Below are 24,556 nucleotides of genomic sequence, written 5' to 3' on the forward strand. Positions count from 1 at the left end.
CAAACACAGGAAGTGTGACATGTTACAAAATAAGTTTATTTTTTGTAATTATGGTCTTTTCAAACACTGTCCCAAAATATTTACAACCCCTTGAATGTTTTCTCTAAATCTTCATGTAATTAACCATACCAGAACAACACATCTGCATATTTAATTATTATTTTTTTTTCTGTCTGTGCAGTTATCACTGCAAAATACCATGCTGCAAAAAGGTGTTGATGACAGCATCTCACTGACAAGGACATCATGCATTAAATAATTTCTTTTATAAGCCAGAATGTCTGAAATCTGATTATAAACAGCACAATTATGTATATTAATACTTACTGCTGATTGGCATCTACCAACCAGGATGAAGATAAAGTCTGATTCCTGTTAGAAGTGACACAGAGTGTGTTTCATTCTATATAGCTCCTGTAAACGGTAATATGAAAACAATTGGCTATACATCAGAAAAATCTCAAACATCCTGGCACTGATTTAGAAATGCAACAGCTAAGATCTACTTATTACATCATTCAGTAAATGGCTGCAACATTGACGAAGGAAACAAACGTCGACCACACCGACCGTACGAATGTGCACGCAAGCACGCACGCCATGCATACACACGCACAAACACACACACACACACCAAACTGTACATGAAAGCATATGTTCCGTTTTTAAGCGGACGCCTGTTTAACGACAGAATTTAATGGGACACTGAAAACAGAAGCAACGTGATCAGAGGGAACGCTTGAATACATGAACGTCGCATGATACAAAATAAATATACAATTAAAGATGTTTACAATATTTCTCTTATTCTCCACTGTCGGTCATCATTAACGGCAGACTGATTTAAGAAGCCGCGGCGCTTGAAAAGCTTTCAGGGAGAAAAGGGACTGGTTGGGGCTGGGCCGTGGTGGTCTTGGTTGGAGTTGATCCTCTCCTGCTGTCGCCTCATGACCTCGTCCAGCTCTGAGTTTCCACAGGTCTTCTGTAAAGGAATGGACAGTGGCGTCTCTTTAAATGTTCCTATTCTCTCTACGAAGACAATTCCCTTAAGCAAAGTGTAATATAATGAGAGAGACGGACATGATATAGGAGCGGCCATGAGCTGCACATAAATGTGTAAATGCAATGTCAGCAATACAATAAAAGGTTTCAAAGTTAATTAGATTAAAGGAGAAACTTAACGTAATAGTCAGGATTCTGTTTTCGTTAGTATATAATCAATCAGTAACTACTAAACCTTGGGTTTTCATTAGAATGTCTTGTTTCTACAGTAGATGGATCCAGAGAGGGCCTTTTGCTTTTCTATGGCAGCTTGAATTTGGTGGTGCTATTATTATTACTATTATTATTTTGGAAGTAGCTGCTGGCATGTGGTGGGGAAGTAACACACACACAGCAAAAGATCCTTAACTTAAATTGATTTTGGGTCATAGATTTTTTTTAATGATCTGCGACTCTTGGCCCTCTTTTTTTAACTGGGTCAGGACTCCCCACGTCACCTCAGTTTACCCTTCATTCCTTCTGTATATGTACGCTTGTGCTGAGTAACGATTCCCATCTGTACACTTTAGATCAAATAGAGTAAATGGCACGATTCATGAGTGGGAGTTATTCTGCGTAAACGTTAGACTATCTACATGGGGAATTATTAACTTGTTCCTCGAGTGACACCCACTGTTTGGAATGAACCTGTATTAACTATAGACTTTCTAGGAATCTGGCAGGTGACGCCAGCTTCAGTGCAGCCGAGCACGTCCACTCGTCTCAACATGCCCAGATAAACACTGAAAGCTGAGATGTGGGAGAGAGACAGACTGTACATTTGAATTTTCTGCACACGTTTCTATAAGATTTTGTCAACTAGTGAAACGTGTGTGCCGTAGTATCTGAGCCCCCATATACAGATGTGTGTGACCGACCTCTAACTGTCCTTTCTGCACGGTGACTTGAAGGTAGACACGACTGCCTTCTTCTCCACACACCGCCTTCAGTTCTTCCTTGTTCAGGGAGAACAGCTGAGCTCCCGTCAGGATCCCCAAACACTCAACAGTCCTGCAGAAGAAACGGTCACTTAAATGACTTACATGTTATTATAAGTTGTAAGTATTTCTTGATGTAACGCTGTTTCTTGTGGAGAATACACTCTTGTTGCTAAAACACTGATCCAAATACACAGTTTTAATGGGACTGTGATGAGTTGCGGCATGGAAAGTACACTGTAGGTTTCATCAGTGAATAAAGAAAATGACATAACACAACTAATTAAAGTTCTAATAAAATACACGGCTGTTGACCACAAATAAGCTGGGACATGTCTCTTTTACTATAAATATTAACAATGTCCAGTCTGTGGAGCAAATTTTAATCAGAATTGCATAAATTGGAAGAGAAGTAAATAACATTGACCATCTTGTGACAATTCAATGTTATTCCTCAGCAGGATGCAGCCTGACACAGGCACACACACACAAAAAGTTTTAGTAACAACTCAGGTGTTGACCCGGACTCCAAATTTACTAGATCTCAAGCTGATCAAGTATCTGCGGGATGATCCACAGAGGCCCCTCTCCTCAACCCATAGGACCCAAAGGCCCCCCACTAACAACATTCTGTTGCCGGACACCACAGGACACCCTCAGAAGGCCCATGTCCATTCTCTGATGAGTCACAACTGTTTTAGAGACACAAGGGAGACCTACACAATATTAGGAAGGTGGTCATAATGTTGTGCCTAATCAGTGTATGCACCAGGTACACATTTTAACATGTTCGCTATCCTAATTTAGCTTCTTGCTCTATTTGGAGATGGACTGACTAACGCTGGTCATGCCAGTGACACTCTACTGTTGTTTCTGTTAATGGAGAAACAGAAAGAAAGCTTTTTATCTCTCCTGACATTTTAGTCAAAACTGTGTTTTGAACTTTGGGTCTTCTTGCATTACTAAACACGCTGTCACAGGGTTATGGAGTAAACTTGTGCATCACTGCAGCAAATAGGTCAGTGAAGATAAGATATCAAAGGTGTAACGAAGTATTTGGTAGACTGATGAGCGTCATGGGTGACTTACGGTTTTGAGAAACCTTTTGAAGTGAGCCATTCTATCACCTGCTCTTGATTTGAGTGAAAGGTGAGAGGTACATGGCTGCCGCTGGATTGTCGCTCCACACGGAACTTCCTGACTTGTGGCTGGGTTTTGTTAGCGGTGATTTTCAACAGTAGCTCACTGTTGATCTCATCAATCTCTGAAGCACAGAAACATGATGGAAGGAGACATCATTAGAATAGTTCTTTTATCTAAAACATATCTTTGATTCTTAATTTTATGTTCACTCACTCTTGTCTTTCTGTATACCCTTGTTGAAGCCAGGCTCTCCAAGGCCCAGAGCGCCTGGAGATGATGGTGGGTAGCTTGGCTGCACACAAACATAAACACAGTTCTTGAGAAAGCAGCTGGAGCTTTTGTTATTCTAAAAACCGGTTTGTCTTTTATCTCATTCAGATACATTTTTGCCCAGAAGGCCAAAAGCAAAATATGTGTGTGAGTCTTTTACACCAGGAAGAGCAGATTCATGCAGAAGCGGCTGCAGGGTGTTGGTGAACCTGCACACAGCTTGCATGTTATTTAGGAAGTTGCATGATGTGTGGGAAGCACAGCAAAGCTGTACACAGAGCTCCACAGAGCTTGGAGCAGCATTCAAATGACACATTTCCATTAAATGTTTTTTTCCAAAATTAAACTTTCTGTTTTATTTTTTAATGAATTGAATTCCAGGATTTTCTGTGATAAAATGTGACAATTGAAAATTAAATGAATACAATTATTACTTATGCGTGTTATACACTGTTTCATATTTACGCATGTAATTATTCTACACTCTGCACATAACACAACGTTATCTGTGCTACGAGGACTATAGCCTCGGTTTATGGTGTGTCCACTCAACCAGCTGAGCTATCGGGTCGTCCCAGTCCATGCACTTTTAAATGGACAGCAACAATTTCTGAGGTACAAATGCACCCTAAGCAGTGAAAAGGTAACCTAGACTCTTCTCGCTATCTTACACGTCTTAGTTAGAGATGTCCTACAGTTGAGAGAATTATAATAAACCCAGAAACCTTCTGACAACATGTATGAACTTTGAAGTGGAGATAAGGATTACAACACATTAAATGTTTACAAGGTACAAAGAGCTGAAAGAAAATGTAAAAAAAAAAACGTTACGTTATGTGGTTGCATTGAATTCTGGTCCATTGAGTCTACTGTCGGTCCACAGACTGTTATCTGAGCAAACACTAAACGTCACTAAACTTACTCTAGCTTGTGGAACCCATATCAAGTATAGGGTTACTGTGTATGTTATTTAGAGGTGCTGTGTATGTTATTGAGCTCGGTAGAGAAGAAAGTGCTGTGGCCGACAGATGAGCATGATCCCGGTCTCATAACATCATGAGCAAATTCCTAAATGTCAAGAGTGAACGTGACGGGAACAGCCTCTGTTACGTTGTTGCTCTCTCCGGTTGTTGTTGTTGTTGTTGTTTTTTTCCCTTTGAAAAATCCTCAATGAAATCTGGATGAGATGAAGATGGTGAGCCAAGCCCATGTATGTCGTAACACAATACAATAGTGAACACACACAATAGTGCTGCCTAGTGTTCAACTTCACATCAAAGCCATGCGGGTTACTCAGTACAATTACTCCTTGGACCTACATGGAAGTTAGCATTCCTACTGGTTGGGGTTAAAGGAGCGCTACACTTTCATCCAAACTACCTCTGTTTTCCCCCTTCAAAGGGGAACTGTGAGAGGATCCCACACTCACTATGTTTACCCAAAGAAAAAAATAAAGCTTAAACTATCAAGTTAACTATTTCAGACAATTTTAGATCACCACAAAGTATGTAGAGTAAACAGGTCACCTGGTTGTAAGGGGCTTCTGGCTCCTCAATCTTCACAACATCCAGCATGTTGAACGGAACGTAGCCGGACTGTCCGCTGCGATTCCGTAGTTTCCACCACTGTTTGTCATCCTCTAACACCTGGAAAATGTTAATTCACATCTCACAGTCTTGTCTAGCCCACAACCTTGACCTGTATTCAACTATACTACTTCATTCTTTGCAGCTACTATTCATGTTTTTGCACTTTTACAATTTCAGAGGAGACAAAGTCACATTCAGCAAAACTGAGATGTAAAAGTCACATCCCAGGATGTTGCATCATGCCTATTAGGTGCTACAAAGTACAATGCAATAAAAGCTGGTTCAAACTACAATCTCAACATGAGACGTAAAAAAAAAAAAAGACATTACAACCTCGAGTATTTCATCCTGCAGCACCGACAGCTCGGTGGCATTCCGCGCTACGAAGTGGTAGCGGATTTTGGCATATTTGCGGGGCTGTGGCATCCCACTGAAGGACCTGTTAAGACACATGGCATCACGGTTCAACACGTTTTGCGTACATATGAAAGACAAGTGCAAAGTGTGCAAAGGACGCCATTACTTACTCATTTGATGAGGTTGAGGAATGAGTTCCGTAAAACTAAAAAAAAAAAAAGACACATTTAAGATTACGGTTACATTTTTCAGGGTTAAGAACTAAAATGGTTAGCACATTCACAGAGACTGGATAACAAACAAAACCCTTACAACATCATCAGATGGACGTTTATTGAAACTGTTTTGCTGAACGGGGGACCTCATCGGCTCAGGTGGTCCTTCAGTTTCCCAAGGGGCCGTCCTGAAAAGTTCTGCTGGCGGCTCCCAGCCGTTACGAAATCTCGGGTAATAAGGAGGAGCACACTGATCCCTGGGCCACTCTGCTCTGCAGGGGGAAGAGTGGAGAGATGGTTAAAAGGAGGCCACTGGGCTGTGTGTCTATGCAGAGGCAGCGGTAACTATGCTCATATGGGCTCACCTGGGTTTAGTCCATCCATCCCCAAGCAACTCAAAGATGGCTGTCTCTTTGGGGGTGAGGAGTCCCCGCACGAAGTCAACAGCATCTTTAGACAGGTGAGGGGAGATAATTGAACGTGGGAGTTCAGGACCACCACAGCTCTGCAGCACCTGTGGAAACACACAGTCAGCACAACATTAGTTTAGAGCTGAAACAGAACAAAGAGTGTAAAGAGTGTTTTCTGTATATTTGCTATAAACTGCTACCATCATATTAGTTATGATGGTAGCAGTTTAGCAGCTTTAGTACTAGTATGTTTTACCTCACAAAATCTTTTTATTCATATATAATAACACTTTTCAGTCCACCATAAAAACAAGTTTCCTCACAAGAATGAGAAAATTAATTTAATGACAATTCTGACACTGGGCTGTTTTCGATGCTACAAACATTACATGTTGGTGTTCAAACGTTAAAGAAATGAAACTGATCAACACAGGCTTCATCTAAGGCACTAAAGCAATGAATATGCTGATATAAACAACAGGCAGCAAGCAAATGGTTAACAAAGGCATCCTGGGTAAAATACAGATATTTAACGGTATCATAAGAGTTTTAAATCCCCTAAAATGTGGATTTAAGTCAGAACACAGACCTGTTGATTGTCAAGGACAGATAGCGGCCATGAGGCTACTATCTCAAAGTTATTGCTCTGGCTTTATCGCAGCTAAATCGACCAAATCCAACTTTGTCCAAAGATTACTGCACCATATCAGTGTGTCACAGCTCTGTGTTTCTAACCAACAGTATCGAAGGTGTGGCTGAATACTGCGGCTTGGGAAGCCAGCATTATGTAAGTGGGGCTGCGCCTGTGTTCGAGTTGAAAGCCATGTCGCTCCAGTCTGGTGAGAGTTTAGCTGAGCGGCAGTGGGTGTGGAGTCAGAGAAGGTAAAAACAACAGGAGGAATGCCTGATGGCAAAATAAATGCAAGTACTGAACTGTTCTGTGAATTTAAAATGCCTGCAGGCTGAACTCAGTCAACGCCGTGGGTATCACCTGACATGGAGAACTTTTTCAACGCAGCATGGACTTATGCACTGTTACCATTCAGATAGATCATCATGTGGTCTATGTGATGGTTTACTTTATCCACATAAATCTTCCCAAGGTGAGACACATTCAGATTTATAGTTCTTACCAGCTCCAGAGGATTGAAGAGGAAATGAACCAGCTCGGATGCACTCGGGTTTTGTATGTGCTTCTTCAGTTTGGCCTGCAGGGGGCACAGTGACAGATACACAGTGATGAAGGCATGAAGAGGGAGCAGATGGTGAATGAGGGCAGGTTAGGAGCTACGATATCTCACCAAGAGGTTTAAGGCCAGCTTCAGTTTCTGCAGACTGTCAATGAACTCTGCTTCACTGGGGGGCTTGGCTCGTAGGGTCAGCATGCCCTCTGTAAGCAGGGAGAGCAACAATGACCACACACAGACTCCAGAGTTACCAGCCAGCCACACCGACGCATTACAGGTTTCACTTTCCGGCCAAGGTTCAAAGTCATAAACATAAACCTATTCCTCATCTCTCCCAAAGCTAAGTGCATGTGTCACCAGTTAAATTAAGGACAGAGATACAATAATGGCTGGTTAATAAACAGCTTTACAGATAATAAAAAAAAAAAAAAGTTAACTTTGGCCAGAGAGTGAGAGAAAATATGCTCCTCAACTGGGTTACTCAACGGGTCACAAACTTACCTTGCCCTCAGAGATCATAGTTGCGTAACGTGTATTTAAGAGGTTTAACTTTAAAATTAGAAACACATTTTAAAAAATGTGTCGATATAAGGTGTATGTCTAGAAAGCTTAACAAGTGACCGCACATGGGACCCGGAGCCCAAAGTTGAGAAACAAATTCTCCAGACAGAGGATTAATCAGTTGTATCTGTCTGTGTAGTCAGGGACAACACACATTTCTGCCGCCTTTACTGTGTTTTCAGCAAAGAGTGAGCGTAAAAATAACAGTAACTGCACATGTTTGTCCCTGACCAGGCACACACATGGATTTTTTTAGTTTCATTTGTTATATGCACACTGCATAGTGAATAAGGTGTGTTGACATAAAAACACAGCATCACATCACTGCCAATGTTGGGTGGTAAAACATTACTCAGAAACATTAACAGTAATATTATTACTTTATACAATAATCTCAAGTTTTGACTCATCTGATCTGATCTGATCTGCAAATTTAGTCTTTAAAAAAGTTCAACAAACACACTGACAAAAATGAGATTAAATTCAGAGTATCAGTCAGGTACATAACACACCAGATGAGCACAACGAAGGAGTGGATCATGAGTAATAATATTAATTTAGTTATGAGAACTGAGTAATTGTTTCTAAACAGACACCCAAACTGGCCACTGCTTCAAGACATACATAACTGGGTGAGAGTCCCGGGCCACAGGACACAAAGAGACACAAACATACTGACGTGAGCAATATGATCATATTGTCACTGCATTCGTGCCACCACATCAGAAGAAAGGGAGACAGACCTGCTGGTCCTTTCTTCTTGTTCTTCTTACTCTTGTTGCGCTGGTTGAGCTGGGAAAAGGCCTCTGCGGCCTTTTGCAACCGCGCCACAAAGATTTCTATATCATCCAGGGCGCAGTTGAGGATTTGCTGAGGGAGAAAATTCCTGAGGCTTAGCATGAAGAATATACCATCATCCATTGTGAGATCTGAAATGGCACGTGCAATGTTCATGACAGGCGTTGTGCTGGATAAAAAATCACTCACCACATCCTTCTCAATGCGCAGGGCCAGGTTTTCCTGTGAATCTGTGTCACTTTGTGAGGAATTGCGTCTCTCTACATCCAAAACACACACACACACACACAAAAAAAAAACTCATGCGGCTGAAGAAAAAACAAATTACTGCAGTCACTAAAATAACATATTTATGATAAACTGTGCATGTTGTTTGTGTTTAAATGAGAGAGGAAAGATGTGTGAGGTTTTCAATAAATACAGTAAATGAGTTTGGTTTCATGTCTAAGTGATGGGAAGTCTGGCTCTTTTCTGAGAGCCAGCTCTTTTGACACGGCTCCCAAAAAGAACCGGCTCTTTAGACTCCTGAATGGCTCTTTATTTATGGTTTGTGTGTTGACAAGCCCTTTTGCATTCAATGTGTTTTGTACAGTTATTTAGTTACAAAGGCATTCTTGCTTTTGTTTAATATTTCAATAAAACTTTAATTGTGCAAACAAGTGAACAAAACACTGCAATCACATCGACACAAGCGAAAACAGAACCAAGGTCAGTAAACAAACGGTACAAATGTCCTTAGTGCATATTGGCATTGAGAAATATCAAATGCCTCAGCTTTGACTGGCTGATGCGATTTCTTTTCTTCGTGAGTATCTGCCCTGTTCACCGCTGTGTGCTGTCTTACTCGGTCAGCCACAGCATCTGTCCCCCTCTCTGCTTTCACATAGTGGTATGATCCTAAGTCCTCACATGTGATTGGCCACATGGCGTGCCCATCAAAACAAAGTTCTGCCCCCGTCCTCATGCCAGCAGAGATGAACGGGCAAAAGGAAAAAAATTACTGGGGAGCCGGCTCTAACTCAGTGAGAATTGGCTCTTCTGATTCACTACCAAGCATTGGCTCTTAGAGTCGGCTCTTTCGCACATGACACATCACTAATTAACACCCCTAACGGTCACTCTTATTTTTGTGCATGTACAGTTTGTGTATTCTTACCCTGTGTGTTCACAGCTGCCACTCGTCCCTTTGGAACTGGTGCGGGGCCTTTGGGGGACACTGGGGGCAGGATGGTCTCTCTGTGGCGCTTCATTTTCTCTTGGTTCACCCTAAAACAGTGAGTGACTCCTATTTAGCCGTCCATTTAGCTAACCACTCACTATCTCCTCGAATGCATATGTGACTGCAAGAATGTCCAGTATACCGTTTATACATGTGCGTTTGTATCAGCAGCACTAATCTCACCTCAGAGTCTGATGCCTCGTTTTCTTTCCATGCTTGTTGTCTCCAATGGCACTGTCTATATCTGCATAAACCATCTCAGCCTGGACGAAATGAGAAGAGACACACAAAGTCAAACTTAACATACAGGCGTTTGAACAGTAGAAGACACCGTGTAGTTTCACTCTAAGCCACGCCCCAGTTATGGCAAACTTATATTTTTTTTCCCCCTGACTTCCCCTTGCATCAAAAGCAAATTTGCCTTCTGGAATTTGATTATTTAATTTTATAACTAAATATATATGTGCACAAAGAGTTACGATGGTTTGAACGACCCTAAAACAGTTTGAAGTGTTAACAGGTCTGAATGGTTGTTTGTCTTTCTGTGTTAGCCCTGTGACAGACTGGCAACCTGTCCAGGGTGTACCCCGCCTCGCCCAGTGACAGCTGGGATAGGCTCCAGTCAACCACCCTGCCCCCTGGCAGTTTGAATGAATTTATTAATTACTCAGATACAGTGTTACAAAACTCCATGCAAGGCAGTGAACGTAGTATAAAATGCAGTGAATGTAGTGTAAAAGCTTGCACATACAGCACTGATGTCTGACCTAGTGCTCCAATGACAGCAGCAGCTCAGTTTTATGAATAACATAAAAGTAAAAGCTGCAACTGCCCTGTTTTCATGAATAGCGTAAAACTAAATGCCTTCCAATCGCGCACAGGCAATAAAGGTTGCAGACAGAGCCGAGCAGCCTGTGACAAATAAAACCGAGACCTACCTCCACCTCGTCACAGTGGAAGAAGTGGATGTCTGGTCGATGCTGATCCTTGTCCTGACACATGAGCATCAGCACAGAGGCGTAACGTGTCTGATTCAGCACTGCCTGACACATGTGGATGGTGGGAAGGGGAAAGTTCTCCAACTCGTCCTGCAGGATAGAAAACATAATTTGCTTATTGGCCTTCTTACCAAGAGTTCGGTGAGAGGACCAATATGGTAAATATGAAGCTACCATCAGCAGCCAATTACCTTATTAAGACTGAAAACAGGGAGACATACAGATGCATGTCTAGTTGTGTCCAGCAGCAATAAAATCAATGTACCAGAATATCTACAATTAACTAACTTGGTTGCATTTAATGATGTTTATGTAAAACACTTTTCAAATAAATGTGTTTATCATTATCATGCTTCTGCCCCAACATGTCAGGATGATGGACACACTGTTGACTTTTCTGTGTCTCATTTATTTGTCCCTTTGGACATGTACTGTAGCTACAGTAAATGAAACTAAAAGGGATAGTGAACACCTTTTTATCTCAACATCCTACAGTTCCCATAATGCATCAGATTAAATGAATTCCCTGTCGGCAAATACTCTCATACATAATCATCCTAATTGTATGTCAACATAATGTAACAATGTGCACACTGGGTTACGGAGTCGTACCTGAGAGTCACAATCCAGCAGCCTGACCGCTTTGTCTGTGACCTGAAGGAGCATCTCCTGGGTCCAGATTTTATCTTTTGAGTCCAGAAGAGCCAGTTTCTTGATTGCATCGTCCACTGTCACAATGGACTCTGTCTTGTCCATCATGAATGTGGAGAGATGCTGCGGAGAAGACAGTGGATAGTGATTAGAACTTGGGACTCGACTAATAACAGCTGTATGGAGGGCAGTAAAGGTGTGAGGTGGAAAGTGGTTGGTTGTGTGTGAGGGAGCTGCCTGTCAGGTCAGCTCTTTCTTTATTTATTAGAATATTTACTTTTATTTAGAATATTTGTTAACTAAATATGGATCCTGTTTAGTTAATACGTTCACTTAAGTTAATATATTTTCCTCCAGGGTTTGTTTCATTGGTGTTTGTATGATTGTAACCATTCTCTCTTTTCGAGGTTTTCCTGTCGCAGTTGAACGCCACATAGCCACCAGGTGCTTCCAATGTAGACTGCACCATCTAATATTTAGAGGGGGAGAGCATGGGATTGCTTTCTTTTGCATTTTCTTTTGTTAAGCCTAATAACATTAATTTAAGATTCAAATATTTGTTTGAAGTATTACCTTAAAAAGGGTTTGATTTGAAAACTTTGTTTACAATTGTAGTTTCTTGGTTTGGTTGTTTTCGTTTCTACCTGTGTACCTTTAGAGATGGTTCGGTCCAAAAGTATTTAAGATCATGTGTTAAGGCATTCTGTCACTTCTTTTTGTGTGTGTGCTTAGGAACTTAAGAAAATTGACATTTGCAGTTGTAATTTCTTTTTGTATTAAAAATTATCAGAGCTCTGAGTTCTGCTGTTTTGTGGTCGTTATTTTTGGGAAACTTAATGCTCCTTCAGAAGGCTGCTTTGATTCTGTCGGGGGTAAAAACATCAATCCTTAACACTGTAATTAAGGAACAGTTTGACCCTTTGCATTTGGTTATTTGGCGATACACTATTTATTTTTCTTTAAAGAGAGTTGAGGATATTGATGCCATTTACATGTGCGTGTGCTCACTATGAAGCTTAGCTTAGCATGTAGCATTAAGACTGAAAACAGGTGGAAACCGCTGGCATGGCTCTGTCAAAAGTAGAAAATTGTGCCCATTAGGATCTTGAAAGTTTTCTAGGTTAGAAATGTTGTTTAAAGTCTTCTTTTTAATATGTGCCAGCATTTCTCTTGGCTGATAGAGGTGAAGTATACTGTCTTGAATATTAGGCACACTATAACAAGACTCCAGGAAGTTACTTTGCCTCGCCAAGAAATAGCCAGCACCTGTGTCAGTTTCAGTCAACATTTAGTTTTTTTTGTAATTTTCAAATATATATATATATATATATATATATATATTAAATACAGCACAATGCATTAGCATAACATTAAGTCTTTGTGGTAATCTAAGTTGTCTCCTGTTTTCCATTGACAGTCGTACTCATTAGATAAAACTAATCAAAAAAAGTTGAAACATTTTAACTTTACTGTACTGGCGTTTCCTGTAGTGTGTATAGTATTTCTAGTATGGCTAGTGGCTGTTACCAGGCTGTTATCTGTGATAAACTGATAGTGGGTTGGCATTTAAAGAAATTCTGCCCACATAGACAGAGGCCATAGTTCAGCACCATCCCTGCCATGAAGCACATCTTGGACGCCACCTCTCTGTTGCTGGAATTTGAGGCCTGATTGCTTTATTACGCCAGATTTTCCGTAAATGAAATGCTATCATACGACGCGTGTGTGTCAGCTTTTATCTCTGGGTGAAAGAACAAAGCACCCTAACATTTATTGCTATCCTTATCTTGCTTTTAACATCAGGTTCAGTGATGTAAAAATGTTCACCAATATGTGTACAGTACATATTGGTGTGTCTTGCCTTTTAAAAAGGCAGGACACATATTATGTACTGCACATAATATTGTGTAGAGTACATAATATGTGTCTTGCCTTTTTAAGCAGTTCTTCCTTTACAATTGTTTTAGTTAAGTGAGGCACAAAACATACAGAAAAGAGAGAGAGAACTGAACACTGAACAAAGGTCCTTAGACCTAAATGCGGTGGTTATTAAGTTTAAAACGCCTTTTTTATTACCCCTCATTAAGCTTTTCAAGGCAATTTGCTCATTTTTATTAACAGTTGAAAATAAGCCAGTCATTTTATTTTCGATTTATGGTACCTCTGATGGCTTTATTCATTTATCCTCTTAGTAGGGGTGTGAAAAAAAAAGCACTGAAAACGGCACCAAAAGGAAACATATCTGAATATATCTGACATTACTCATGGTTAAGTTTCTTTCCAAAAAAAACTGTTAAACAACTTTGTATTTCCCGTGAATGCTAAAGCGCTTTTCTTTTTTTCTTTCTATATAATAATTAAAGGTCTGGCTGACGCTGTCAGACATCAGACTATTTCCCAACCTCAGTCATAAAAGCCTCAAATGAATATACAGTCAGAGAGCGGTCAAATCTTGTCAACAACATTTCTATATGTTTTTTTAAATGCACATACAACAAACATAAATCAAACTATACCAAACAGTAAAGATTTTACCTCGACATGATACTGCGATGTCTCATGCATGATGTAATTGGAGTTGGAGTATTTCTTCCTTTGTTCTGCAAAACAAAAATGTCACAGATAAGAAACTGAGAAGCTGTACCGTCCACTTTGTTTTTCTACCGTATATTCTTCTATATAAACATCAGCAGCAACACGGACCTAAAGTCCACAAGTTGCACCATTGAGCAGAGTGAGCTGATGAAAGGAGACACTGAGCTGCGAGCTAAAGAGACCAGCAGGGCAATAAGGAAGCAACGAGGGCACGTCATATGTGTAACATTTTTGTATTCCAGTCGGAGACTGTTAATACCACAGTTATACCGCTAGGTATTCATTTATGTGTTACATATTTACTAATACAGTTAATCAGTAAAATCTACTGAACTCATGAAAATAGTTTAGATATTACACTTACTGCGTAATGTTTGTTGATTTGAGAAATCAAAAAACCTATCTGACGAGTTAGAGAGTCTGTATATCAGTGTGCCACGTGCACATTATAAGTTGTCCAAGATATCATTAAAATTCAGTAGAGCCATGGCAGCGGGCAGAGGCACGGATTTATTACGGGGTCAAAGATCAGTGTCATTTCCTCATGAGTGGCATTTTATCATCAAGTTGGTAAAATGCAATAAAATCGGGTTGAATACCTGCTGCTACGCCTTAAACTGTACGAAGAAGCAGGCTTTATTCACCAGGTATGAAGAAATGAAAACAACAGCAACAATCTCCTTCAGATGTGTTTTGACAGAAATGACGACTCAAAAGTATGTGTTTTCTACAAACAGAAATTGAACATGTTCTTATTCTTAAAATAAACATTTAATCCTTCAGAGTCTATGTTTTTCAATTGAGATGTTTATGTTCCCAAACGAAGGAAGGCACTGTGTTAATTGCTAAGTTGACAACAACTGGTCTGCACCTCCACAAGTAGCCTGGTCTGATTTTACGGCAGATGTATGACCCTGTCACAGGACCATACACTCAAATGTCTATTTCTTAAAGCAAACAATGAGCTGAAATTCACTATAAAGACGCTCAGCCGTGTAGAGCTGCAGATTTGATGACTATCAATAGTTTGTTCTGTTGTTATTTTAAATTGAACGATGGGAAGATAAGATAAAAAGATTATCTGGGCAAACAATGTTTAAAATGTACTGATCCATTTACAATCTGAATGACATATGCACGTCCAAACACTGGAGCGCAGTAAAGAGCACCGTTCGCGGCCCCTGTGCGTGCGGCCGCCAGAGGCCTTTGCTTTTAAACTGGACAATGTTAAAAGAGTGTGCCAGTGTGCTCACTGACCCATTTACCAGGTGAATAGTCTGCAGGTAACAATTACGGTTAAATGAGAACATGTTCCTATCAAACGCACTGCCAGATCTCATATCAGGCCTTTTCTGTCCCCCACCCAGTAGAGTCAACACTCTGATGCTACACTGGTTTTCTCTTCAAACGTACACATTTACCTTCATGTGCTTTTATTACAAGTGGGACACAAAAGCCACTCTGTTTGCGTGACGCTTAACAAAATCTAAAGTACATTTTATATCCCCATATTGTCCGTTCATTGTGATGATGCATATGCTTCTATATTCTGTTTGCAACACTGAAGAAAGATTTCTAAAAGGAGATTACATTATTGCATGCAACCACAGCTGCTGTTCGAATGACGCAAGCATTTGTCTTCCCTGTTCCTGCCATTTCCTCTCTGCTGACTCCTTCCTGCTTGGCTCCACACAGGTGAAACAAAAGCGTCAGGTGTCGTTCCGAAAGTCGAGCTCGGCCCATGTCTTATTAATGACTGGCATTTGTGCCATTCAATTCACAGCGCTGTGACAGCTTGCAATGAGAGCCACTTAGCAGGTAGATGGGCAGATCCTCAGAGCTCTCTAGAGTCAATGACCAGTGATAAACATGTATCCCTGGCAGACCATCAAACCCATACACGGCCCAGGTCAGAAAATCCTAACAATGTACCATTTAAACAAGCTGAGGTTAAATATTCAACACGCCTTAACAAAATAAACTGTATGATAACGCTGAACTTTCTTTACTGTATCTTCAAAATGCTAATCCACCCAACCACCAACGTAATTCGAGCAAAAGGAAATACTATTGGCACTAGCTCATGACCTATTTTTTCTTTCTAACTGCAGGGCATCCTTGTATCCAGAAGAGTGCTGCTGTGCCCACAAATATTTGACCGTATGTTGCCAGAAAGCATCGCGTCATCACGCAGCCTGATTCCCCCCAGACGGACCCACTGAAACAGCACCACAGGTCCTGGATCTGTCAGAGACTCAACAAATCTCCTACAAACACGGACATTCAGGAAAAACAACAGGGCAGGAAGAGACTGATCTTTACATCAGAATTTACACCTGTTGATTCACTCTCAACCCAAAAACATTTTACCTGACAGAGACATGCTCCTCGACCAGAAACCTTCTCAGAAACTTACAGCCTGCTGCCTGGTGGCTGGAAATGCATGCGTGATGAGCTCGATGTGGCCTCATTCTGCTCTACCCCAAAGTTGCTGATAATAGATCAAGTGGGAGGACCTGCGAATCATTTGCATTACTTGCCTGCTGTATTGCTTTGTGTGAATGATGGGGGAGATTTACATACGGGAGATTGTTCTGCTCTCTCTTCATCTACATGTTTATTCAGCAAAGTGTGAGCTACAGTCATTCATCGATCCAAATACGTGGCATTACTGCGGCTGATGCACAATAATGGCCACTCTGTCAGGTTAGAGAGGACAGCATGCTGCCGTCGCCCCGCCGGGAAGAGGTAGTCGTGACCATCTGCCGCACAAGATGAGATGAGCTGCCGGAAAACAGCACAGGCTCATCACACATACAGTGGGATATTTCCCAGAGATCACAAGAGTGGGGGCATCCTGTGGATATTTGGATGATTTAGAGCTCAAAAATCTTTCACAGACAATGAGGTGCACAGTCAGATGGTTTGGGAACATCTTGCGTCCCTACAACACCGTCATCTGCCATTCGAGGCATTTCTAAATTTGGAACAGTACGGCCATGCAGTAAGGAAAGCTGCTTGTCCTGTTGTACCTTTTTATAGGATTCTATCTGGGCCCATGATATGTTGTAAAATGTTTCTGTATGTGGGCAGTGTGGAAGGCAGCGCTGGCAGGGACCAGTGAGCTAACGTCTGAGGCCCAGAGGTGAGAGGGGCAGAGTCCGCCTTTTCCTTTTCACTCTTCAATGTGTCTTTTATTCACCTGCAAGACTTGAGCATACCCTCCCTGTTCCAACCACACATTAAAAACAGGCACGCCCTGCACTGTAACACAGCGCATTTCAGTCACACACGCCCCAGCGCAAGTATGCAACAGCTAAAATAAAATGTCACATCATACCATTACTGTATTACTGAACCTGACAGATCAGTGACGAAGCCTGACAGTGTAGATGCGAACGGAGAGCTGTAAAAACACAAACATATCCCTCCATTCAAAGTATGCACAAAAGACTGGTAGCCAGACAGCACAAATACTTCTGCACATGTTGGAATGTATGAGTATGTGCAGACACACACGCAAAAAAAATGCTGCTGCTGCTGCTTCGGACGGCTCATCCCAGCATGCAGTTCGGGCCTGGCACAGAGCTGGAAACTCAAGTTCCCTTCAGGAGCCCATCCTCCCTCCCATGACCCTCTGTGTTTGACAGAGGTGTCAGCAGGCTGAGCACGACGGGGCCCCTCAGCAGGACCTTGGTCCCCTCTTATCAGTGTGTGTGTGTGTGTGTTCTGCTACGAGTGTGATAGTACAGTGAGGCCACACGGCTGCAGCAGCATGCTGCAGAATTTCCTGACAGAGACATTTGCATAGCAAATTGAAAATTGTGATTTGTGTCAGTAAAAGCACTCATCCACGGAGCCTGACAATGAACAGCTTGGAAACAAATCAAAGAATAAGATGTGGGTTGCATATTCAATTCATGATTTGTTTAATCTGATCTAGTAAAGCCTTTAACTAGGTCACACATATAGTAAAGCAAGTAAAGTTAATATAAAGAATGTAAAAGAGTAAATACACATTTGAGTAAACAGTGTATTTATAGGTTCTAATTTGCTTACAGTAATAGGATGGTGTATTGTATGACTTGTCATAAATCACAGAACCTTCCACTGTAACACAAGTAACATATCAACCAGAGCAGCAGTGTGGCTCTTTTGCAGGAAAGCAGTGGAGGTTAGTATCAGGCTTGGCCTACACAGACAATATTTCTTAGTGGGTTCAATTAATTGCTCATTTTCTTCTTTACATTGGCCTTTTAGACAACAAAATCAATGTAAAATAGCAACAGGCCTTTCAGTATAGAAATGAGAAAACACAACAAAGAAAAGCTGTTCAACGCCAGCGATCAATATTTACTAAAAGTATTCTTTGGAAAGTAACAGTGTTGAAACTCTTAAATTCTAAACTGTAAATCATAAACAGTCCATAGTGACGCATGCCAAAGACAAAGAGCACAATTATAGGCCAAGTTCGTGGAAGACACGCCAACAATAAAATGTACTTTCTGACGAAAACACTGCGACACCTCCACACCCCTCCATGAAGTTACTCACCGTAGAGGGCCTTGGCGCTGAGCCTGCTGTCCGATCTGGCCACTCCACTGCAATGACAAGAAGAGGATACACAGTTACGCTGCATGCCCTTCATCTTCTCCACCGTGCCTCTGGATGTCACAAACCCTCTGAAACTCCCGCACTGCCACTTCTCATGAACACATAAACAATAGTAGTGATATACAGGGAGCAGACTGGCCAGCACTGGATGAGATTAGCCTGAGATTTTAAACATATGGACTAGGGGGAGAGAGAGAGAGAGAGAGAGAGAGAGAGAGAAAGAGAGAGAGAGGGAGAGTGGAAAAGCGAGAGAGAGTGACAGAGGGCGGGGGAGAGGGGCTGTAGGGCATGGAGGGAGACTGGAGCCAGGAACCAAGGCAAAGCAAACAATTCTCAACAGAGGCGCTCTGTGCCCAAAGTCCCTGACCCAGCACCACCTTCCACATACTGGCTTAGTGATTCCCTCGCGCCTGTGCGACGGTAACTCAGCATAACACGATTAGCCAACACACAGAAAGGTAAACATCTAAAAGGGAAGCGGCAGGAATGTGTGTGACACTCACTTGGCTTTGCTCGACGGAGATCCCCGGCCACTCATGATTTTAGGCGTTCACCTGGATAAGGAACGAGAATCATAATGAGAGACTGAGAGAGGAAGTGTCCCACCACATCAAATGTACATGATTTGTCCAAAAAATGCAGCTCAAGTATGTGTTGGAGTAGGTGTTTTTTCACTTTGATGAGCCCTCACATAAAGTGCATCACAGTATAAGAGCTTAAAGGGCCACATATCACCTCATCAAGGTTGCAGATACAATACGCTAAACACAGTCTAGTAAACAGCCTCTTCTTCCAGCGTGGGGAGCCAGGTGTCGGGCCTGTACTGCTGCTAGATCAGGGACAATGGCAGACAGCAGGCTGATATGCACTGTGTAATTAGATCCACTCTGCTGACGAGTATATCTGAATAGCTGCAATCAATTAATGTGGTCGGGTTTTTACGCCCAGCCGAGATAACTATTTGATAATTAGCATGGTCTCTGAGGGAAACGAAGCAATGTGAAACGCGGAGCTACGTCGAAGCCCTGAAGAAAGTATGAGAACAAAACTCTCTCACACCTTTCCCTCTGAGCCTGGAGACTTGTCTGTCAAGGCATGCTCTGACAAGGTTATGTAATCTATATCAGGTCTGGAGTACACACTTTACCTCGACACATGCTATCATGCTACACTCTAAGAACCCACAGAGACGCAACACAACAAAGTAGACTTAGTTTTCTTTCTTTTACAATGATTGCATCGCCACATTTAACTACTGATTAGGGTTTCTCAGTTAATGACTTGACCAGTATTTAACACTGGACTGAATAATCACCTTATGTGACTTTTAAACCCAGAGGAGCCATGTATCGCTTTAAGCAACCTGTTCACCTGTATTATTAATTGGTGGCAAGAGGTTAGGATCCTGTGTCGCCGGCGACCATTTTACGTTAGCCATCCAGTGTGGGGAAACTGACCTTGTGTCACTAAGTGGGAGTCAGCGCACAAGTGCAACAGGTGGAAACAGCTCAGTGTCGTTTATTTAATGGAACTGTAGCTACAGCACACAATGATAAAGCAATTGCTTTCATGACATGCCTTTCCTCCTTCGTGACATTCAGTCTATGTAAATACTGCGTATTTTACGGGTTAGAGGTGCGGTAACGCAAGCTTATCTCACTGCAGATCATAAATATAATCTCCCTAAACAGATAATCTCCTCGGATCTTCTAGAAGCACAGAGAGGGCAAATCACAACAACAGCTTTCTCTCAGCCTGAGCCGCTTCACTCGATTCAAATAGGACGCGGAGCAAAGAAAACTCGCAGCATTTACTTTTAGTAACCGAAGTATGCACAAAAGATAGACTTCCTCTTTGTGTCCCTATCTTTTTTGGTCATCTTCTCTCCATGCTATTGTTCACGGCTCGGGCCTGCTGCCAGGTTTCAGGAGGGAGGTTAGGCCGGTGCGGGACAGGCTGGGTGTCGTGTGTTGTCAGCCTAATGGCAAGAGGTCTTCTGCACACTTTGCCTCAGCTCTGTAAGGTGCTTATTGTTGAATAATGACAACCCTTCATACAGAGGTAATTACACAGCATAAGAACAATAATTGCACACACAAAAAGAAGCGGAAAGTGACGGACGCTTAACACGCTCCCTTTGTAAAAGCTGGCTCATATTAATTTCTAACATTTTTCAAATACAGATGATATCTGGCCCCTTTAGTTTTTCACATTTAATGGAATTGGGTTAGGCACGTGTAATATTCAAACACCATCTAAAGGAGGGCTTGTTCTCCCTTGTACAGTGTAGCATTTTAACCTTAACGTGTCAGCTATGTCATTAGTCTTTTTGATCGAAACTTGTCAAACTGCTCTAACATGCTTGAGACAAACAAGAAGGAATGAAATGTTCAAACTCTTAAAAGGTTTCAAACTTTGAACGCAAACCAATGTCAATATATTATATTGTGATCTTTGATCGTGTATACATAGGGATTATTAATTATTCCACCCTCAACTTTTTAGAAGATTTCATTATATATTAATAGACAGTGCAAACAGCTATGACTCATATCACGTGATATTCTGCCTGACATTCCTTTAGCTGTTATTAAATTGTAACACACTAAATGAAAGGGACTGTCACCAATAAAATAAAGAAACATTACATACTAAGCCCAACCCAAATGAATATCTACTTATAACAACCTCCTGTCCAGCTCTGAGTGACAACACACACGCAACACATCCATAGCTGCATGAATCACTGCTGACAGCCTCAATGTGGTAGTATTCGCGGTACGTGCTCATTAACAGAGCGTTATCTTTCTTAACATAAATTCAGCCAGGCCTCAGCCAATTTACAGCTGCAATTCTATTTGATACGAAAGTTTTAATATCTAAAACACGATCTAGCTCTGATATGAGCAATCTGAACTTTGACTCATGTCCCCGAGGAACCATTTTGGAAGTGATAACAGCTATCTGAATTCATACATATCAAGTCATGCAGTCATTTGGATGAATAATATCACACTGTTATGATAGCTGGCATAGGGTTGTTCCTGGTATAAAGGAGGATTCTCTGAATGTCCACAGCGCAAAAGCTGGACCAGTTTCATCCCTCTTTGTGAACATGACACAAAAACACTAGACTGTGACTCTCACATTAGCAGTGAGTCGTTAATGTGTAGCAGGTCAGGAAACTATTTTTAAACTCATTAAAGCAACAATGAAACCACATTCCTCTGACCACCAATGCCGTAATTAAGATAAGATAAGATAAGATAAGACAGGGCTTCATGGGTGGGTAAATTAGGGAAATTAAATAATAAGGGTTTTGGGTAGGGGACATCACTGGGAAAGTAGCAGACATGTGCTTTTCAGCTCTCTTGCAACTTGAATGAAGACAAACAGAACAGGGATGACAATACCAAATGTTCCAGTGTGTGAATTACTCCATACATTATACAAATTGATGTATTTGATCCAAAGAATTACAGTTAAACTTCCTTGGTAGAAAAATCCCATGAATGCCTCGACAAACCTGTTACTTAGTTACAGCCGTTAGTTATTTATTTAGTTGGAAGATGATCTACATGCCATGATAAAAGACTTGTTATTATCTCTTCTTGGCTTTTCTGCAGATATACGGCTAATTTACATGTTCAGAAAATCTGCTCCATGGTGACAGAGGTCTTTTTAGATGGATACATTATATAATGTTTAATATTCACTTTTATACTGAACACACTCCGCTTTGGTGTATTTCACAAGTCAACCTGCACAGCTCTCTGAGCAAACACTGATCCACCGAACAAACACATGTTAAGGTTTTTGTTTAAAGACCAATTTAACACTAAATGAAATCTATTTACTCTGGGTTTACCTGAGCCAACTTGAGTACACACCCAACTAATTCTTCTTGTACAATACTTTCCCCTCATCCGTCTGCACATTTAGACCACCATGAGTCATTAAAGAACTCAGATATGATCCAGTTAGATTGCAACAGCAACTCTCTGCCGAGGAAGCTCATGTGCGGCGACGGAAAGTTGCAGAAAAGTCACTAAACTCCAGCCATTATAATGTAAGAGCCATGTGAAGCCTTGTGAACTAAACCAGAGAAACATCATGGGAACTTACAGTGGTGTTTTTCCGGACCGGATGCTCGAGTTGACAAACGTGTGTGAGACTGCGCCTCCTCAAACGTCAGCCTGCCATCCCGACTGAAACTCAAACTGAAATACACAACTCCGCGGGAAATGTCTCTGTGTCTGCAATGTGTCGTGTTCAAGCAGAGCCCGTGAAAATGAACGGCGCCGTCGTCGTCCGATGCAGCTGCTTTGTTGCCTGGCTCTCAGAAAAAATAATTCTGTCTCTGAGGAGGCGACTAGGTGAGTGATAGGTGACTGCAGGTAACCCAACCTGAAAGGAGGAGGAGCTCCAGGGACACTTTGCTCTGAAGGTGGGTTTATTGTCCTAAGCTTTTCTGACAGTGTACTGGTGGTGGTGAGAGTGACAGGGAGTGGGACTTTAACTCAGGATAGCATGCTGCTGATGTAACTCCCTTATCTGTTGCAAAACCTGGGCTACCTCGTGTGTGTAAACCATCTCTGCTCGTGTGTGTTCCCTTTTCCCTCAGTTTGAATGTACACCAATCAGCCACAACATTAAAACCACTGACAGGAGGAGTGAATAGCATTTGTGACAATCTTGTGACTTTTGGACCTGGCATTCATGTGGATGTTACTCAGACGTGTACCACCCACCAGAACAGGCACCTCCACCCCATAGAAATGACACTCCTTGATGGCAGCAGCCATCCTCAGCAGGTTGCGGCCTGACACAGGCACACACATAAAAACGGTTTAGGAACAAAAAACATGAAAAACAGCACAAAGTGTTGACCTGGCCTCCAAATTCACTAGATCCCAAACTGGTCAAGTATCTGTAGGATGCACTGGAACTAGCCTGATCCATAGAGGCCCCTCCCCTCAACCCATAAGATTCAAAGACCCCCACTATACACTGTGTTGCCAGACACCACAGGACACCCTCAGAAGGCCCATGTCCATTCTCTGATGAGTCACAACTGTTTTGGAGGCACAAGGGAGACCTACACAATATTAGGAAGGTGGTCATAATGTTATGCCTGATCGGTGTACAATTGAATGATTCTAATAGGCTGAAGAAGGACAGGCATTTAGTATTTTAATAGAGGAAAAAACAAAAAGAAAGCCTATAGGGTTAGTACAACACACGTTAATGTTTCTTTCTTAAATAATCTATAGATTTATCTTAGGTCCCTTTGAGGCATCTTAGCCCAATAATGGGCACTCATTGTTGTATGTACTGGATGACACTCCTCATATTTGTACAGCAATTTTAGGCCTAAGCACAGTTTAAATCAAAGCTCTTTAGCAGGGGGAATCATTGCATTTCCGCAGGTTTCTCTGTGCGCTAAAGCAGCGACTGGTCTCAACTAGTTGGATTCGACAGGCTGTCTGAAAGAGGAGCAACGGTGTGGAACATTGCCCAGGTTTCAGTGTCACTGGCTGCTAAGAATGACCACTCTGTGTCCAGCTATAGTGTGCTTACCCTGCAGAGAGAGATCAGTTCTCTGCAAACTACATAAGCAATGGAAAGAACTGTCAGATGAAAATTCAACTTTAGCTCAGGATAACCAGGTGGCAAAATTAGAGGGCCCAAATAGAAACTCTTATACACACACCATTGTTTAATCTGCAGTCAGTGTTTGTCTATGCTCGGCTGTTGCTCAAGCGCGGTCACTCTGAAATGTGATTTGTTTTTAACATTGTCACTATGGAAACCTTGTCATTGGGTTTGATCATTAACTCGAGCTGTCAGTGCTGAGAAATCACCTGTTTGGAGTCGGAAGTGGTTTATGGACTGACACTGAAAAAGTGCTCTGAGTACTGATCACTGCCGAGCTGGCATCATAAGTGTGCCGCTAACGCTAAAGGAGCA

General features: G+C 41.7%; 1 protein-coding gene across 1 annotated transcript; it reads right to left on the reverse strand.

The window, feature by feature from the left end:
* Positions 1-17: 17 nt before the first annotated feature.
* Positions 18-22,958, reverse strand: eps8l2 (EPS8 signaling adaptor L2). The gene is made up of 21 exons (XM_084555682.1): positions 22,712-22,958; positions 19,090-19,140; positions 18,527-18,573; positions 13,913-13,977; positions 11,339-11,500; positions 10,667-10,816; positions 9,912-9,991; positions 9,666-9,775; positions 8,699-8,769; positions 8,455-8,581; positions 7,265-7,353; positions 7,097-7,171; positions 5,919-6,067; positions 5,651-5,825; positions 5,509-5,543; positions 5,315-5,420; positions 4,919-5,038; positions 3,336-3,414; positions 3,069-3,243; positions 1,920-2,052; positions 18-982 (listed from the first exon to the last, which is right to left on the reverse strand). Exons 2-21 carry the CDS (start codon positions 19,122-19,124, stop codon positions 872-874), a joined length of 2,094 nt encoding a protein of 697 aa, XP_084411808.1. The 5' UTR covers positions 19,125-19,140; positions 22,712-22,958; the 3' UTR covers positions 18-871.
* Between the last annotated feature and the right edge of the window lie 1,598 nt (positions 22,959-24,556).

This window comes from Chelon labrosus, assembly GCF_963514085.1.
Source record: "Chelon labrosus genome assembly, chromosome: 11".
NCBI lineage: Eukaryota > Metazoa > Chordata > Actinopteri > Mugiliformes > Mugilidae > Chelon > Chelon labrosus.